Raw genomic sequence first — 19081 nt, 5'->3', positions numbered from 1 at the left:
AGAGACCCACTGCAAGGCTCCACCCTCAGGCTCCCCAAGGACAAGCCCACTGCAAGCAGCACCCTGCAGACACAGCTCAGAAAAGCAGTGTTTCCTGCCTGAAGGCCAAGGGTCCAGTCACCCTGGAGTGAACATTGCTACAGAAGCTCTGAGACACTTCCCTGTCGCGGTGCAAATTTGCACACAGCACAGCATACATCAATCACATCTGCTCTTACAAACCTGAATCCTTGTGTGCTACAGTAACAGGAAGGCCTAGAAACAAAAAGGCAGAGAATTGGCAGATAGAAACAGAACAGGGGCCTAGGACAGAAGCGGGAAATGTGAGGAGGATGCTCGGTGAAAGTACCACAGCAGAAAATGCCCGTGGTCTATGTCCCCCGGCATCACTGCTGACGTCCAGTCAGCCACAGTGAGGGGGAGGCAGGAAGAAGGGCACAGCAGCATTCAAGGTGCAGTGACTGCCCCACCCTACAAGCTCTCCACAGGAGACCCCAGCCCGCAGGGCAGCTGTCAGGGTCCGACATCACTCTCACCTCATGAGACAACTGTGCAAAGGGTGAGAACAGAGCAGCCCAGCACACCTGAGAGCAGTCAGCACACGCCCTGGCAGAAGGCGCTGAGGCCATGACCATCCACGGGTCCAGACCACAGACTATAACACAGAGGTCAGGGTCACCAGGACCCAGAGAGGAATGAGGCCACCCTGAGCTTCAAGTACCCCCACCACAGCTGACACTGGCAGGGCAGGGAGAACAAGGCCAGAACAGAGAGCAGCAAACCAGAGGAAGCCCCAAATCTCGAGGTGAGGTACAGTCATGGGCCAGCTCAGGTCAGAAGGAGGTGCCCAGCAGGCTGCTCGGCCAGCGCAGGGCAGAGCAGGGTCAGGAAAGCCGAGACACCTCTAGGCACGCCCAGTCAGCTCCCATGAACCCACACTCAACTCCATGTGCTCTGCTGCTGCATTAAGTCCATGACCTAAAGTTTCTGAGTCGGGAGGACAGTTAGGGTCACATCCTGCGGGGGTCAGGGACCTTAAGGGGTTCTGGGAACCAAACCCATGTCAGCCAAGTGAAAGGCAAGTGCCCTACCCCCATGCTTTCTCTCCAGCCCTGAACTGTTTGTCTTGGTGCCCCAGGGCCCAGGCGGTGCCAGGGAGTGAGCTTTCCAGGCTCTGAAACCGACGCATGCTTCTGTGGAAACTCCCCTGATGGTGACTGCACACTGGGAGCTCTGACCACAAGCCCCATCACAGTTCATCCCCACAGGGCAGAGCAGTGACCCTAGCATGAGTCTCCAGATCGGCTCCTCCCAACTCTTCCCGCCCACCTCAGGCCACGTGTGCCCCCACCAAAGCCACACTTAAGTTCCTGCCTGGGCTTGCGTCCACACCCAAGCACGCCTCACCGGCTTCTCTGTCCTGAGCCTCTGCCGCCACCACCTCCTTCTGCCTCTGTAGTGCCGAGTTCTCATCCTGTAGCACCGACACCTGCCGAGCTGCCTGCTGCAGCCGCTCCCGCAAGCTCTCCAGCTCCACGACGAGGTCCTGCTCCGATGCGTCCCTGCGACTCAGGGCCTCCTGCAGGCTGGCCTGCTCCTCCCTGAAGCCCGCGATGAGGCCTGTGGGGAACAGGTCGGGCTGCCAAGACCACAGGAGAACAAGAGGAGCCCAGCCAGAGGATGGGGTCGGAGGGGCAGCAGGTCTGGCAGGTGCCCTCAGGCCCCCAAGTGCCCTGCACGAAGGACTGGTGAGCGTCAGAAACAGGCTCAAGCACTGTCCCCTGCCTGTGAGGGACAGAGGTGTCAGACCACCCGAATCAGGCTTCAGGTACCAGCCCCGAGAGCATCAGACGGTGCCGTCATCTGCGTGTGGTCCAGGGACAGACAGTTGGCAGAGAACACCCGTCTGCCAACCCGCCAGCCTCACCCTCTGCCTTGTGCAGCTCCAGCACCAGCCGTGACTTGGTGGCGCTTTCCTCATCCAGACGCTGCAGCAGCTCCTGGTGCTTCTGGACCACCTGGGCCATCTCCTCATTCTTGCAGCTAAATTCCTTCTCAAAGCGAGAATGAAGTTGTCGTGCTTCTTCCAGCTGTGGGACACATTCAAGAAACAGCTCAGGGCCGTAAGACCTTAAGGTCAGTGCTCAGCATGACACTTCTGACAATCCAAACGAGTTTCCTCGACAGACTCCTGACAGTCAGAACTCAGATGATGCATAAAATACTACAGAGATTGGCACTGTGCCACAGGCCACAAGCTGCTCTCAAACGGGAGATTAGGGCAGGAAACCGAGCACCCAGAGCGCTAGTGGGCATAGATGGATGCAGCCGGGAAGTAGGGGCGGGGAGCCTAGTAGTCAGGCTCATCTGGGCAGGGTCCTGATACTCTTCTGGCCCCCTAAGTGGTCCCCTGCCCCCACTATCTGTTATCTGCCAGGCTCTCCTCAATTGCTAAGTCCCAGCAGAGCAGACACAACACAAGGTGGTCTCCCACGTGCCCAGTTGCCACCCTGGCTACAACCGAGGGCTGAGGCCCCACCCTGACCTCTCACAAGGGTCTCTCACCCTCTCCAGGATGCAAGCCAGCAGATTCTCCGGCTCCCGTGGGGGCACAAAACCCCCAACGCTGCCTGCTAGTTATCCCAAGCCTGCTTCTACGTGGGCTTTCTGTGGCAGCTGCTCCAAGAACTCACAGCAGCCCCGCCAGGGTAGAACAAGAGTCAGGGCCACTTCTGTGTTCTCAGTGCCCATGCTTAGCTGTCTGCCCTGCCCAGGCCTGTCTGGGTGGAGAGAAGAGGACGCAAAGGGAGATTTCTGCTGCTGTAAGCCCACTTCCTGGAACGGGGCTCAGAATGCCTCCTAAACAGAGCTGTACAGTTGCCTCTGAGCAGATGCAGTGCCTCACACCTGGAGGGAGTGGTCTGCCTACCAGCAGAGGCAGGGCAAGGGAACTCCAGTGCATCGCTGTCACGCCCGCCTCCCAAGGACCAAAGGCATCAAGGCATACCCCAGTTTCTGCCTGGGTGTGGGCTTACCTGCTTGCTGGAGTCCAGGGCCATTCCCAGCAGGCTGTCCACTGCCAGGTCCAGGCTCTGGAACACCTTCTTCACAGGCTGCTCCCAGTCCAGGGTGCGGTCAGGGCTCAGGAAGAAACTTTCACAGACATGACTGCTGAGCTCAGCCAGTGAGGACACCTCCATGCTTCCGCGCAGCGTTGTGTCCAGTTCCAGCTCAGCCAACTCAGAGCCTAGCCAGGTGTCGTCAAGAGCCGGCACTGCAAAGTGAGCACACAGGGAGCTTGTGCCCAGCATCCAAGACCCACAGGCTCTCAGGAAGTGAGGGTGTGTGTGTATGAATGTGTGCCTGTGAATGTAGGGGTGTGCAGATGCGTGTGTGAATGTATATACATGCGTGAGTGAATGTGTATATGTGCATACATGTGAGTGCGTATACTGCGTGCACGCAACTGCATGTACGTGTATATGCAAACACGTACATGTTTATGCGTGGCTGTATACGTACATGCATGTTAATGTATGTGCAGACAAGTGAGTACATGTGTATGTGTGTGCATGCACTTCTACATGTCCGGGAGGAGGGCAGCGCTCCAGGGGTCTGGACTCACCTGCCTGGGGGACCGCATCCCCAACCTGCGCGTCGGGCAGGCCCTCGTTGTCCAGGCACAGCCCCACACGGTCACTGATGCGGCTCCTCAGGGCAGTGGCAGCTCTCAGTGTCTCTCCAAACAGACCCAACAGCCTCCTCAGGGTATCGCGCAGCACCCTCCTGAGACACAAGGGGCATCTTGAGATCATTATTCCAGATTCCAGGATACTTCTCCAGAGAAAGGCCTGGCCCAGCAAACCAGGTAATGACCCAACTGCCCAGATAAGACTGAGAGCTCCCTGGACCACAGGCAGAGACAAGAACTGAAGTACACACACACTAGATCTACAAAAAAAAGCAGAACCCCAAAATGCCAAACAATGACCATGGAAGGTCTGTCCATGTGGCATCTACGTGGAAACATTTGCTTTACTTTCTGGTTTTGTCTAGGACACAATGTCCTTGGGGGCTACTCCCAGAAGGGTTCAGGGCACCGTGTGGTAACAGAAATAGTAACAGGCTGACCTCCCCACATGCAAGCATGGAAGTGCGCGTTGCTTGGCCCATATGTCATCACTCCAGCCCCTCAAATCTTTTTCCTGTTTCTGGGTCGCACCCAGCAGTGTCACGGGCTTTGTGCTCAGGGAATCACTCCTAACAGTGCTCTGGGGTCCCAATGTGGTACCAGGGACCAAACTGGGGTCAGCTATCTGTCTGCAAGACAAGCACCTACCCCTGCACTGTCTTTCTAGCTCCTCTAAAATCCTAAGAATAATGTGGACTGGGGCCCTGTCCTGCCAGATGCCACTGGGCCAGGAAATACTCGGTAAGCAAGTGGGCCCGGAGGGAGCGGAACTTACAGCATGGCAAAGCTGTTTGCAGTGAGACAAACACACACACACACACACACACACTTTTCAATCACATACCTCTTTTTGTGATACACAAACATTCTAGTCACACACAACTTTTTGTGATACACACGCCTCTGTGATAATCACACACATCCCCTTTCTGTTACACATCTATGATATACACAATCCTTTCCATGATACACACACACACACCTCTTTTCTGGACACACACACGCACGCACGCACGCATGCACACCTTTCTCCATGAGACTGGTCGATATCAGATTTCAGCATGGAGATGAGGTTTGTGCCTTCCTGGTTTTCCCTCTCACGCCTTTGCTGCAGCTTCTCCAGCTCTGAATCACGCACTTCCAGTTCATGATTTAAGGATAAAATCTGGTCTTTCAACTGTTAAGAAAAAAATTGTAAAACTTTTACTTCAAATTATTCAGTCTAGATTTAAGAAAATTTCATCACAGAATTCACCATCCCATTAAAGATACTGTTAAAGGGCCAGAGACCTAGGGTAGTGAGTAGGGAACTTGCCTTGCACATGGCCGGCCCGGGCTCTTTCCCCGGCACCACATATGGTGGTCTCCTGAGTGCAAAGCCAGAAGAAAGTCCTGAGCACTGCTGGGTGTGGACCCACCCCATCACTACCACAAAATAAACAGGTAGATGAATAAAACAGTAAAAGAATAGGTTGTGATTACACGGGGAATACTGGAAGAGTTCTCCTCCATCTCTCACACCTACAGGCGCAGATTTCAAGGGCCTGGGATATGGCTCAGTGGTAGAGTGCTTGCTTTCCCTGCGTGAGGCCACAAGTTTATCCTCAGTATATGCCATGTCTCCACTGAGTGTGATCCCCAGCTCGTGCAGGAGGAGTCTTCAGCTCCACTGCCAAGAGTGCAACCCCAATGCATCTCTGCCACCATCACCACAGAGGAAGTCGAGGGAAACAGGATGAATGCATAATGGGGAAAAAAGCAGGCCCAGGGCTCTCTCATGGAAATGACTCATGGCAAATTTCTTCTTTGCTCATTCGCAGCAACTGGTTCTAGGAACAGATAGATCCCACTGGCTCTTTCTAAACACGAAAGCCAGGTAGTATGAGTCCATGCATGCAAGATAGTGAGAGGCGGAGATGGACGATGGGGCCCAGCTATGGGGAGAGCTCACGGAGGGGAAGAGGGGTCCTGTGGGCAGTGCACAACAGAGTGCACAAATCTAGCCATGTCTGGGGCCATGAGGTGCAAGGGCCCACCCCAGCCTGTGCACTGGCTCGGCACCATAGCCCAGCACTGACAAACGCTACCAACAAAAGGAAAATACACCCTTCTGGTGTTGCCCCATTCGCCCTGGCCTCTCTGGAAAGAAAGATGGCGGCCGCATGGGAGCCTTGTGGACAGCAGGTTTGAGCTGGGAGTGGGGGCGGCAGGGACCTCATGGGAAGGGGGGCGTTCTGGGCTGTCCTTCACGCCCGACCGAGGTCACCAGCTGCCCCCCACGAGTGGCTCTCCGGCACGGCCACGACTCCAGAGCACAGAAACCAATCTCTTAACTATCTAACTTTTAATAGAAATACTTCCAGGGTTGGAGCGATAGCACAGCGGGTAGGGCGTTTGCCTTACAAGCGGCCAACATGGCCGACCAGAGTTCGATTCCTCCACCCCTCTCGGAGAGCCCGGCAAGCTACCGAGAGTATTCGATATGCCAGACACAGTAACAACAAAGTCTCCAATGGAGACGTTACTGGGCCCGCTCGAGCAAATCGACGATCAACGGGAGGGCCTTTACCTTTACCTTTTACTTCCAGGGTTAATAAGTAAAATAGCAGAAATCCAAAACATCATTTTATTCTTAAACCCAGCTGTGGAAAGCAAATCATTTCACAACGCTGTTTCAGCATGTCTGATGGGGGGGGGGCGGGGGGGGGGTCGTAAACTCTAAACAATAATGGTGCATCTTCTATCGAAACAATGTATCTAGTCAAAGTAGATAGAGTATTAACTAGAACTCATCTGCCTCACAGGAATTGAGAGGGGTGGGAGGTGGGGTTCTATTGGGGTTTGCGGTTAAAAATAAGTATTGGTAAAGGGAAATGTGTTTGATATTTACATGACTGAGACCTAAAACCGAAAGCTCTGTAACTTTTCCCACAGCGATTCAATAAAGAAATAAATTTAAAAAAAAAAGGAAAATACACCCTTCTGCCCCAGTGAGGCTGCATGCTCCAAACACTGAAAGCATTCATTCTACGGAGGTCTAGAAAAGTTTATGATGCTCCAGGGCACAGACACAAATCTACAAGCAAAGTGTCTCTACCATCACTTGATTTAGGCCAGAAACTCAGGGGCTGGCACACTCATGCCACAGAGAGAAGGCAGCAGACCAAATGCCACAGGAGCCACATGCACAGCACTGGAGAGAAAAGACAAGCTGTAATGACAGAGAATCCCTTCAAGGGACTCCCCTAAACTTTTCTCCAAAGGACGTGAGTCAGGGAGAGACTGTCGGAAAACTCCAACACAGCAAGGCCACTTGCCACCTGATGGCTCCCTCCAAGAAAACGAGCTATTGGGAGTGTCCCAGGACACTGTCCTCCAGTCCAGCTCTGACCCACTGTGATCTCCTAGGGTAGTGTCTCAGCCTTAGGCATGGGACAGAGGGGCCAACACACACAGCAGCAAAAGCAGAACCTTTGTCATCATGGAACTGGGTCAAAGACCAGTACTATACAAGGACAACTGCCTTGCCCCACAATCTCAAGCTAAGGACAGTGTGCCTCTGTGTACCCTGGCTCTGTGGGTGAGAGGGCATGTGCTTTGAGAACAGAGTGCAGAGAGTGAGCCAGGCTAGCAGATGCCCGGTAGTAAGGTCCTGTCCAATGGCAGAAAACACTGAACCAGCATTTCAGAACAATGGGGGAACCAGCTGGGGCCAGTCCCTGATGACATCCGTAAACCATTCTCATGACTCTCTCCTATTAAAATTATACCCATGATGCCTTACAGTTATCATGGCAACCGGGAATCAATGAAAGAAGCAAAATTTGGCAGGACCTCAGACTCCAGGGGCATGAGGGAGCATGGGAAGGAACAGGAAAGGTAGGAATTCTGAAACGAAAATAGCTTGAGATGGAGTCTGCCATCCTTCAATCTGCCTGCATGTTGTGAAGAAAGTTCCTTTAGGTGTGAAGGCGTTCTAGCTATGACACCTGTTACCCACTGATGGTCAAGGTTGACTCGCTGATCCGGGTGGCAAGGCAGGGATCCCCCTCCCCCATCACCTCTCCATGAGGGTCCCTTCTGACATTACACTCTCAAAGAGCACAGCCTTCCAGGAGGACTGGTCAATGGTGGAATCTACCACATGTGTGTGGGGAACAGTGGGTAGGGACGATTGAGAAGGGACTAGTATGACAATAATACTTGAAAATGACCATGCTGAACAAGACTGAATGTTGAAAGTAGCTGGGAAGAGAGAGAGGTGTCTGCCATAAATGCAGGCTAGGAGGGAAGGGAAGTTGGGGGGGGGGGGGGAACTGAGGGCAAAGGTGGTGGGAAATGTGCACTGGTAGAGGGATTAGGTGTTGGAACACCATATAACTGAAATCCAATCATGAACAGCTTCGTAATGGCCTAACAATGATTCAATTAAAAAAAAAAATTTTGTTAAATTTTGTTTTTAAAAAAAAGAGGCTGGCCTTCCCCAAATAGAGATGGACCATTCTTCAGTCAACTGTTCACAGGTAGCTATGCAACCCTGCTAGAACCTCAAAGACAAGCTCTTTTATGATTGTCATTGTGTCTCTCATTTGATGGCCTCCGCAGCCCTGGAACTGCATAATCAGGGTTACAGATGAATAGGTCAAGGGAATGTGAAACAGTTCTCAGTCATTACAATCCACAGGCTTGGACACGTGAAGACCCAGGAGATAAGCAGGTGGGCACTAGGGCAGACAATGCACGCTCCACTCTGAGGCCCCCTGAGTCATCTAATTTGAAGCAGGTAAGGGGTGGTGGGAAATGGCCAGGGACGGGCCTGGGAGCAACCGGGCAGTTTCTGTCTGGGGTGAAGGCAAGTTCTGGATAGACAGTAGAGATCACTGTACAAAGGTGTGAAAGTGGTGAGTCAGAAATGTTCGCTCCAAATGCTGAAAGTAGACTATAGGCCAAACGTGACTGCCACTCAATGCCTCTCTTGCAAACCACAGCACCCAAAAGGAGAAAGAGAGAACAAAAGGGAATGCCCTGCCACAGAGGCAAGGTGGGATGGAGGGGAATGGGAGGTGGGAGGGATACTGGGACCCGTGGTGGTGGGAAATGGGCACTGGTGGAGGGATGGGTACTTGATCATTGCATAAATGAAACCCAAGCACAAAAATTTGTAAGTCTGTAACTGTACCTCATGGTGCTTCACCAATAATAAAAAAAAGAAATATTTAGTAAAAAAAAAGGAAAGAAAAAGAAATGCTCGCTCCAAGACGGCCAGAGGCTCACTTCCGTTCAGGTTTGCCACAGGCACGAGAGCAGTGAAAGAAAAGGGGCGTCCCACTAACCTGCTGAATCTGGGGATCCTCCTGAGGCCGCGGCAAGGGATGTATCTCTCCGTTTTGAGACAGAGACCGTGTCTGTTCACCATTAAGTCGCTGAAGCTCTTCCTCCTGTGAGAGTTACATTCAGTCTGTACCAAAGCACATCAACGACAACACAATGTGCCCGTGCTTTGCACACACAGAGCGAGCAGAGATCTAGGGGTCTGAAGCTGTGCCAGGGGCCTTGGCCTCCCCAACAGTAGCCCCTTCAGGAAACACTCCCTCGAAACTCCAAGACTGGGCTGTCTGGACAGTAGAACCTCTAAGTCTTGGGTTTTTTGGTTTTTTGGAGGGGCTTTTTTGGAGGTAACACCCGTCAAAGATCAGGAGTTACTCCTGGCTCTGCACTCAGGAATTATTCCTGGCGTTGCTTGGTGGACCATAGGAAATGGCAGGGATCAAACCCAGCAGCCGCTGCAAGGCAAAAGCCCTCCCTGTGCACTATCACTCCAGTCCCTGATTGTTTTTTTTTTTGTGTGTGTGTGCTCTGATTTTGGGGCCACACCCAGTGATGCTCAGGGCTTACTCCCAACTCTACACTCAGGAATCACTCCTGACGGCTCAGGAGACCATACGCAATGCCAAGGATCAAAACCAGTTTGGCCACATGCAAGGCAAATGCCCTATAGTTTAGGCCCCTGAGTCACTTGCGTTTTAAGAGGAAAATCCTGCTACCTCTTAGGTCACAGAAAGGCTTCATCAAGTTCACATAAGGAATCAGAACATGTTAGTAAGTTCAGGAAGAAGCCTCCTTCACTCGCCTGAGGCTCAGCCGCATGGTTCCTGAGCATCACCAGGTGAGCCCCCAAATAGTAGTTTAGGGAGCCAGGGCTGAGGCTTGGATGACAGAGCACCTGCTTGTGTGTGATCCTGACACCCTGTGGCCCCGAGCACAGCAGGTCAAGGCCCTGGTCCCTAGAACCATGACAAGGACCTGCAGAGGTTTCAGGGTGAGGAACCAGACCCATGAGGCCTCTCTCCCAGGATGGGGACAAGGCAAGGCCAAGCACTTGCCTCGCAAGCAGCCAACTCTGGTTCCAGTACTGGTACTGCCATGGGCATCAGCAGCATTGCATCCCCAGGGTCTGGAGCTGACTCTCCACCTGCTGGGTAGGCCTCCCACCCCCCCCAAAGAAGAAAGGTCCCCTTCACTTCTGGGACAACCTCTGATGCATCAGGGGGAATTCACAGATCCCCTCCTGACAGATGGAGACCCACGGAGCTGAAAGGAAGGGTCCAAGTGGGTGTCTGAGTCACAAGCCCAGCTTACAAAGTCTCCAGTGGTCCCAGGGTTGCCCCAACCAGCCTGGTGGGCACAAATGATGGCCTGTGAACAGCAGTCCTGAGGGGAGCTCCAGGGAGCATCAGGGGAGGGTCCAGCTTGTCTACACACATCCCAAAAAAACTGCCACCCTCTATGAAGGGTTTGACGCCTAGACTCAGCCCAGCAGCCCTAGTTAATGCCCAGGTGCTCACAGCCTGTGCCATAGCTCAGGTGACATGGCCAGTGCCTGGGAATGTGTGGGCTGCAGAGCCAAGACCCTCCCCCCCCCCCCCCCCCCCCCACCAAGAGCATGGCCAGACCTGATTTCTGTCAGAGCAGGATAGGAGACAGATGCCCAGCCACTCCACACACAGGCATTGACAAAGGGCTCAGGCCCTGACCATGTATTCGAGCCACTTGCTGCACACAGGCAGAAGCAGACACCACACGAAAACTGGGCTGGCAGCAGCCACCATCAGGAACATGGGCCAGCAGCCCTCTCAGCTGCAATGCCCCACTGCTAGGGAGGGAAGAACTGAAGCACTGCAGCCTAACCCGCTGCCACTGGCCTCACAACAAGCCCAGAGCATGTCCTCAGGGCCCTGGCACTGTCTCACCTGTGCTGGGTTTCAAGAGTGCTCAGAGACTCACAGGACAAGAGCAGGCAGCAAAGAGCCCAGGAAGGCACTGTACTGGGCTGATGGTGCCCAGGTTCCCCCTCAAGGGGTCCTGCCAGCACAATGCACTCTCACTTCCAAATGGGCACAACACCCAAGGAGCAGGGAGGCACTGCCAAGGGCACACTTGTACCCACAGAAGGATGGTGGCCACCGTATCACCAAGTACATGCCCCTGACACTCCCACCGACTGGACAGGCTTCAGGGTTACCCAGGTGTCAGGCCCCATAAAGTTCCTCACATTCCAAGCTTTAAACAAAATAAAAAGTTATTCTACACAGAATTTTAAGGGAAATATTATCAACTTGTAACCATTAAGAAAACGAGTAACTAGACGCCTAAAGAAGGAAAGTCATACGTAAAAATTCAGAACTAGCACCAATGTAGACCTAGAAATGATGCCCACTGACAGTGAACGAACACACACTGTTCAACTGCACCTGAAATCACCAATCCCTCTTCACAGCCCTCTCACATCTCAGTCTGCAACCAGGGGACAACACCACTGCCCTGCAGTCACCCCTGCTTCAAGGCCCTGAGAGACGCAGGTGGACAGCTAGACTGCCTGCCAGAGTTCCCAGCCACTGGCCTTCAAGCAGTGGCCGAGTCTCTCAGATGGGGCCAGGAAGTCTGTGGCCCACAGAGTGAATCACAGGAAAAGCAGCGTGTGGCTGTTCCTGGGGACAAAGGAGCCCAGCGGCCGGAAAGCCCCCGGCAAGGACTCAGTCTGCAGTGTCTGAAGGCCAGCAAGCAGGGAACACACCTCTCCAAGCACCCTCAGCTGGGGCCCACATGCCTCCCGAGCATCATCACACAGCACAGAAGAGCCCTCACGCAGGGTCAGCCAGTGCCTGGAGCAGCGACTCTGGTCCAACAGTGAGGCTGGCCTGTGTGTGCGCCAGAGGGAGGCAGCCTGGGATGGCAGGTGCTGCAGTGCTAATGCAGAGCTCTGGGGCCTGGACTCTGCTCAGACTGTGAGAGGGTCACACCAACGCTCAGGCACAAGGACAGGCTGCTGCTGAGTAGCAATGTAACTAGGAGGAGAGGACAGTATTCTAGGGGAGACAGCTCATGCCCGAGTGCGTGCCTGGATGTGGAAGCCCCGAGTCTGAGCCCCAGCTCAGCTAAAACCCGCAAGCACCACACCTCCAGGGTCCAGAATGAAACCAGGAGGCTACACTGCCAGGCTGGGGTGTCACAAGAGTGGTCCATGCTCCAGATTACAAACCTAAAATAGGGGCAGAAGCAGAACAGCCCATGCCCCACTAGCTCCAACAGCCCTACACTTTCATGCACTTTCGGTCGCCTCTGCAATGACCACCTCCTTCCTCATCCCTAGGCACACAGCCCCTCCATGCCCCTGATAAAGTATCACCATCACACTCCTGGCTGCTCAGCTCCTGCAAGCAAACCTAGGGCTGTCCTGCAAAGGTACTGCGCTCCAAAGCATCCCTGGGGGTGTGGGCACTGCAAGGGCCTGGGCGCCTCACCCTGCTCGGGATTAGCTGAGCACTCTCAGGACCCACCAAGGAGACTGCGCACATATGGTACTCCCACAGCAAGAAGCCACATCAGTGCTCAGACACACCAGCTCGCAAGCACGCAAGTGCACGCACACAAGCAACAGGACAGGCCTCCATCCCCTCACCTGCTGTGCAGGTTGGAGCTTGGAGGCTGGGGAGGTGAGACCCCCTCCAGGGCTGGAGCTGTGTGTCTCCACTCTCGGGCTGTCCTGGGCCAAACGCCGCTCCTCATCGTTTTTCCGCTGCAGTTTCTCCAGCTCCTGCGCCAAGCTCACTTGGTGAGAAGAGTCCTTTTTCCGCAGCTGGTCCTCAAAGTCAGCACGCAGCAGCTCCAGGGTGTGCCGGTGCTCATCCCGAATGCCCTGAATCTCAGACAGGCAGCAGGCCTCCAGAGCATCCAAGTTTGATGAATGCTTGGCCTCCAAAGCACTGATCTGGGTAGCATGCTTGGTCTGCAGCTCGGCCACACGGGCATCAAACTGGGCCTGGTGCTCGCTCTCCAACGAAGCCTTCAGCTCCGCCAGCCGGGCCTGGTGCTTCACTTCGAGCTCTGCAGTCAGAGCCAGGACCTGCTGCTGGTGCCTCTGCTGCAGCAGCTGCAGCTCTCCAGCGTGCTGCTCCTGGGCCGCCCGTAGCGAGGCATCTTGCTCCACGGAGAACTTCTCTGTGATCTCCTTACGCTCCTCTAAAAACCTAAGATGAACACACAGTAAACACACACAGGCCTCCTGAGAGGCCTGACTGAAACAGCTGTCGCTCAGGAACCACTCCCAGGTGCCCTCACCACAGCCCGGGTCTGCTGTCCTGCTCCTCCCTCTGCCACACACAGCCTAAGTCTGGCCGTAACCTGAGCCCCTTACAGCCTAACCCCAGGCCTCACCCTGAACTCAGCACTAACGTTAATCTAGCCCAACACCCAACCCAACCCTAACCCTACCCCTCACCCTAACCTAAACCCTTAAGTTCGACGACTAGAATGAGAACCCAACATGACGTGGGACACAACTGCGCTCAAAAAAAAAAAAAAAAAACAGTGGGGACAGTGCCAGCAGGCACGGGTGCAGGTGTAGGTGCCAGTGTGGGAGGGTAGGGGTGCAGGTGTGGGTGGGTGCAGGTGTGGGTGCGCATAAGTGGGGGTGGGAGTGCAGGTACAGGCAGGCATGGGAGTGGGTATGGGTGCGGGCGCAGGTACAGGTATTGGGCGGGTGCAGATGCAGGTGTAGGTGTAGGTACAGGCAGGTACAGGTCGGTGCGGGTACAGGCACAGGTGTAGGTGTGGGTGTGGGTGCAGGCAGGTTCAAGTGTGGGTGCAGGTGAGGAGTGGGTGTGGGTGCAGGTGCAGGCGGGTACAGGCACAGGTGTGGGTGTAGGTGTGCGTATGTGTGGGTGCTGAGGTTCCAGGTAAGGACCCAGCAGCGCCCAGACTTGGCTGGTCCCCATATGCACTGCGTCCTACCACATCTCCCCACCTTCTCAGATGCACACCCTTGTCCTCCCCAGGGGGGAGACCCACCGATTCTGGGCCTGCCTCAGCTGGAGCGCACAGTCCTCCTTCAGGCGCAGCATGGCCAGCTCCCAGCCCCCATCCACAGCTGCTGGCCCAGTGCCCGACTCCCGGCCACACTGACTGCACCGCATGGCCTCGTCCCCAATAAGCCCGAGCTCCAGCTGCCGCAGGCGGCCTTGCTGTTCCACCAGCGACCCCTCCAGCTCCAGGATCTGGGTGGCCTGCTGCTCCTGAAGCTGCCGCATTTCTGCTTCTCGATGCTCAAACTTCTCAACAATGGACTGTTTTTCAGATTCTGCCCGTTCCCTCAGCTCCAGGAGCAGGAGCGTCAGTTTCTCTTCAGCTTTTCTCTTCTGGTCCTCACTCATCACTGTCCACTCTGCTTCCTTTTCCTGAAGTTCATGCTTCAGGGCCTGATGTTTCTCCTTAGCTTTCTTCAGCTCTTCCAGGTGATCTTCTATCAAACTGTGCTTTACCTACAGAGAAGCAATTTCATTTAATGAGGGAAGAAACGAAAGGAAAGATTACCAGCAGCAACAACTCAGACTTGCTTCTGAAGACAGTATGTGTCTGCCACAGACCGTCCAGGTGTGGCAACGGGCCACAGAGCAAGGTAAAGGCTTATGCTGAAAATGCTTACGGGAAGTGTATCTGGATTCTTATGCCTGGCGGGAGCAGAGAGAGATGCCAGAAGTCATCTGCTCTGACCGTGCAACACTGGGGGGCCAGGTGCACTCCAGCAGCAGAGGTGGGGTTGCAGGAAGGAGACCGGATGTACAACAGGAGAATGTGAGGAGGAACAAGAGGATGTGAAAAGGATGCTAGTGGGTTCCATCGAGTATTTTCTTTGATTGAGTTTCTATTTATTTTTAAGCCATCTTTATTGCGGTTCCGGGATCCATAATAATATTAAGCAACTCGTGTGTGTGTGTGCACGTGTGTGTGTTTTGGGGCCTCACCCAGTGATGCTCAGGGATCAATCCTGGTAGGCTTGGGGGACCATATGTGATGCCGGGGGTGGAACCCTAGTTGGCCCCGTGCAAGGGCAAGTGCCCTACGCACTATACTATCCCAAGGCCGCATCTGATGAATATTTTTAAAGGCACCATGTGAGATGGGCACAAACCAGAATACCAAAGGCTAGTGGACATCCTGTTGTTCAGAGAGGAAAGGAAGCAGGAAAATATTCGAATGTCACCGAAAAGAAAACCAAGTAAAGTTTGTATGACTGAACATTGCATTAAACTGCTTTGCCATTGCCCCATCAGGTTCAGTCCTGGCATCCAGCTGGTCCCCTGAGCCCAACAGGAGTAATCCCTGAGCAGAGACAGAAGTAAGCCCTAAGCACCTCCAAGTGTGACCCCCAAATGCCCAAAATCAAATTATCTTTGTTTTTTGGGCCAAACCCAGTGATGCTCAAGGTTTACTCCTGGCTCTACACTCAGGAACTACTCCTGGCAGTGTGTGGGACACCATATGAATCAAACCAGGGTCAACCAAGTACAAGAAAAGTGCCCTCCCTGCTGTACTATCTCTCCAGCCCCCAAATTTTTAAATCACATTAACAGGGGCTGGGGAGTGGCTCAAAGGGTTGGTGCTTCAGCTTTGCATACAAAAGTCCAAGATCTACCCTGGCACCAAACAGTCCTGTCCCCAAGCACTGAACCAGGAGCAGCCTGAGCACCATCAGAGGTGGCCCAAAAGACAAAAGAAAAACTGTTATTAAAAATTAAGTTTAGGGTAGGGCCTGAGAGATTACTATGAATAGCATGGGTAGGGTGCCTGCCTTGCACACAGTCAACCCAGGTCTGTTCCCAGCACCCTCTGAAAATAAGGTCACATACTCAATCTGAAGCAATCCCAGGCCCTGAATTCTTGGAGTCAGAGCATGGTGAGAGGCAATGCCCTGAAACACAGCAAGAGAGCAGCAGAATCTGTGCCTCAGCCCTGCCCAGAGACCAGGAGGCCCCGAGTCACACTCACGGTGAGACTGGAGAGTGAGCACAGGACTCCAGCTCAGGGCTGGGAGGGAGCTGAGAGTTTCCACCCTTCCAAGTGCCACCCCCCTCACAGTGCCCACAGCGCAACTGTGACCAACGGACAGGGCACAGCCACATATACCTTCTCCAAATTCTCTCTCAGGCCGACTTCGTGCTGCAGCTTCTCTTGCAAGTTTCTGTTTTCTATTTTCAGGAAGTTCATCTCTTCTTTGAGCTCTGTCTTCAGGAGCATGAGCTGTACCTTGTGCTCGGTCTCCAGAGCCAGGACTCGGGCCGTCAACTCAGCCTCCACCTCTAGGGCTGTGTCCTGTGCACAGCGGAGACACACACGGGCCAGGCCTGCGGGCAGCAAGGACAGTGAGGGGCCCCCCACACACTCACACTCCATGGAAACAGCACATGGACACCAGCCCCAGCCTCCACACTGTCCCCAAGCCCAGGCCCCATCTCCTTCCTCTGCACTGTCCCAGGGCCAGGGCACCTACCTTGGTCAGGCTCATCCGAGAGTCCCGCAAGCTGCTCCCCTGTGCAGCCCGGGGTTCCTGTAAGCTGCAGACCCTCAGGCATGTCCAGGGAGGTCTCCCACGCGTCATCATCCAGCTGTACATGCCAATAGGCCAGGGGCACTGGTGACCTAGTGGCTATGCTCACAGTGCCCAGTGTCTCACTGAGACAGGAGCTGAGTCACTGCTCACGGAGCAGGACGCAGCAGACTTGGGCGCCAGATACAGGGGGAACCATACAGTGCCTATAAAAGGCCTAGTCAGGGCCATGGCACAGATGCTGCCCTGCTCCCTGCAAAGCCACCCTCCCCAACCAGCCACAGGAGATGAAAGTGTCCCAGCAAGGTTCCCCCAGGGATCAGGGAAGAGCAACAAAGGGATGAACTCTGGGACTCCCCACCACTTCCTGTCTCTAAGAAAGGACAACCAACAAACCCATTTCCCTCACTAACCAAGAAGGGACACCGAGGAGGGCTGAGGAGCCTCCTGGGCTGAGCACAGGTTCCTCTGCAGGGCCCACATTCCCGCGCCGCTGGGCAGGGCACCAAACCAAAACTGATAAAAGGCCCCAGAGCACCTCTGATCTTTTTTCAGGGTTGAGGGCCACTGGTCAGAGCGAGGCTGAGGATGTGACACAGCCCAAGGTGCCCCCGGCACAGTATGGCTAAGGTCCAAAGTGACCAGGGTGACCAGGTCCCAGCACACACAGGCCCGTAGCCAGTTCGGGTCCCTCCCCACCCACTCCAGTCAGCCTTGGGGAGCAGGACCCAAGTCCTCGTGCTATCCATGAGACAAACACAGGACTGATGAGAACACAGGACCCGGATCTGGACTCCAGCCCTCACCAGGGGCCCAGGCCGTGGCCCTGGAAGCAAGCAGGAGTCTGCCTAGGGGCGGGACACTGGAGCCCAAGCAGGGCCTTTCAGGCCTGCTATGTCCAGAGCAGCTCGGGAAAGTGTGGCAGGAGAGGTTTCCCGTGAGAATAGGGAAAGCAAGAGAGAGGAGTCCACCTGGGGGAGCACAGTCTCACCTCATGTGGCTCCGGCTGCAAGAGGCTGCTGGGATGCCCACTGCGTTCTCCCTCAGGAGCCTCTCCAAACGTGCTGGCCGGGCTTCAAGGAAAAGAGAGGAGAGCTAGAGGGAGGGCACTGTCCTTGCCCATGTCGGGACGGGCACCTTGCCCACTCCACAGCCTAGGCCAGGTCAGTCAGTCCTGCTCCCACACAGAATGTGTACCCAACACAAAAGCCTGTCACTGGGTTCTGGTGTAGAGCCAGGCTTGGAGGAGAGTGGAGCGAGACTACCTCAGAAGGAGCTGGCCATTACCCTGTGTCCAGGCCCTCAGGGAGCGAGTGGGCCATTCCCTCCTGAGAAGGGGCTACACATTACCCCATGTTCGGGAGCAGGTGGGCCATCTCCCAAGAGAAGGGGCTGCCCATTACCCCGTGTCCAGAAGCGAGTGAGCCGTCCCCTCCTGAAGCCGCTGCTGCAGTAGTGTCAGGTCCTCCTGATAGCTCTTCTCAGCCTCCCTCAGCCTCTGCTCAAAATAAAGCCGCAGCTGCTCCAGCTCTGACTCGTGTTCGGCTTTCTCCTGTTGCTGGCGCTGGACAAAGTCCCGCTTCAGGCCTTCCAGGTCCTCCACACAAGGCGCTTGTGCCTGGAGCGGCTCCTCCAGTTCTGCCATGGACAGAAGGAAGCACAGAGAAGCAGGAGAGCTCGAGGCCTGCGGGAGTGCACCAGGCAGCCAGCCACCCTCTCATGCTCCCTCCAAGTAAGGCCTCTGAGGCTGCAGGGAGACCAGACGTGGGAGCAGCTCTAGAGAACTAACGCTGCAGAAAAGAGGCTGCAAAGCACATGTAGGGCCATCTCCAGGAGCTGCAAGCGGCTAGGGGCAGCCAGCAGGAAATGAAGGACGAGGCCCTCAGGTCTCCACTCCACCAGCCTCAGTTCAGTGGGAATATCAGCAACTGGGGAGAAGAGCCCCATGGCTCAGGCGTCCCCCCATGCGAGACGCTAGTGATCATATGCAGTATGCTTCTACCCACCAAATCTGTACTTCTTTGGTGTTTTGTTTCTATTGAGAACAAGCCTATGGGGACTGGACAGGCTCACAGGGGCAGGAGGAACCCACCGGATTGTAGGGACCCACGGGGACTAGAGAGACCTCAGATGGCCTCCGTGCCCCTGAGAACCCCACAACGAGGCAGATGAGCTCCCTCCCATGGGGAGGGGCAGTGCTGTGTGCAAGAGCCAGGCTCTCTCCAGAAGCTTCTCCAAGATCCAAACTCAATCCTCAGGGGTCTGCAGAGCCCGACTGTGCAGCTCAAGCAGAAGGTTCTACAGAGGGTCCACCTGAAGGTGAAGTGCCTCACCACTGGGGTCCTGTCTGCTGGGTCCTGCTGGCTCCAGCTGGGCCCAAAGGCGCCTGATTTCCTCCTGGGACTGGGCCTTCAGCTCCTCGTAGGATGCCCGCAGGTCCTCCAGCTGCAAGTGAAGGTCCTCCTGAGTGCCTGTGGTGGGAGGACGGGGCCTGCAGCCCCCACACC

At 54.9% G+C, this 19081-nt stretch overlaps 1 protein-coding gene across 1 annotated transcript in view; it reads right to left on the bottom strand.

The window, feature by feature from the left end:
• The window catches only part of PCNT (pericentrin), a 48252-nt gene extending 30385 nt beyond the window's left edge, over positions 1–17867 (bottom strand). The window contains exons 1-13 of the mRNA XM_056119545.1: positions 17862–17867; positions 17566–17647; positions 16518–16632; positions 16154–16371; positions 14039–14508; positions 12651–13218; positions 9025–9129; positions 4717–4868; positions 3626–3786; positions 3036–3274; positions 1928–2090; positions 1408–1620; positions 223–255 (exon numbers count right to left, since the gene is read on the bottom strand). Of these exons, the coding sequence (XP_055975520.1) occupies positions 223–255; positions 1408–1620; positions 1928–2090; positions 3036–3274; positions 3626–3786; positions 4717–4868; positions 9025–9129; positions 12651–13218; positions 14039–14508; positions 16154–16371; positions 16518–16599 (2404 nt within the window). The 5' untranslated portion in view covers positions 16600–16632; positions 17566–17647; positions 17862–17867. The remainder of the gene's footprint in view (positions 1–222; positions 256–1407; positions 1621–1927; positions 2091–3035; positions 3275–3625; positions 3787–4716; positions 4869–9024; positions 9130–12650; positions 13219–14038; positions 14509–16153; positions 16372–16517; positions 16633–17565; positions 17648–17861) is intronic.
• Positions 17868–19081: the final 1214 nt, after the last annotated feature.

The sequence above is a fragment of the Sorex fumeus genome, unplaced genomic scaffold (genome assembly GCF_029834395.1).
Source record: "Sorex fumeus unplaced genomic scaffold, SorFum_2.1 ptg000041l, whole genome shotgun sequence".
NCBI lineage: Eukaryota > Metazoa > Chordata > Mammalia > Eulipotyphla > Soricidae > Sorex > Sorex fumeus.
This window is presented reverse-complemented; position numbering and strand designations above follow the sequence as displayed.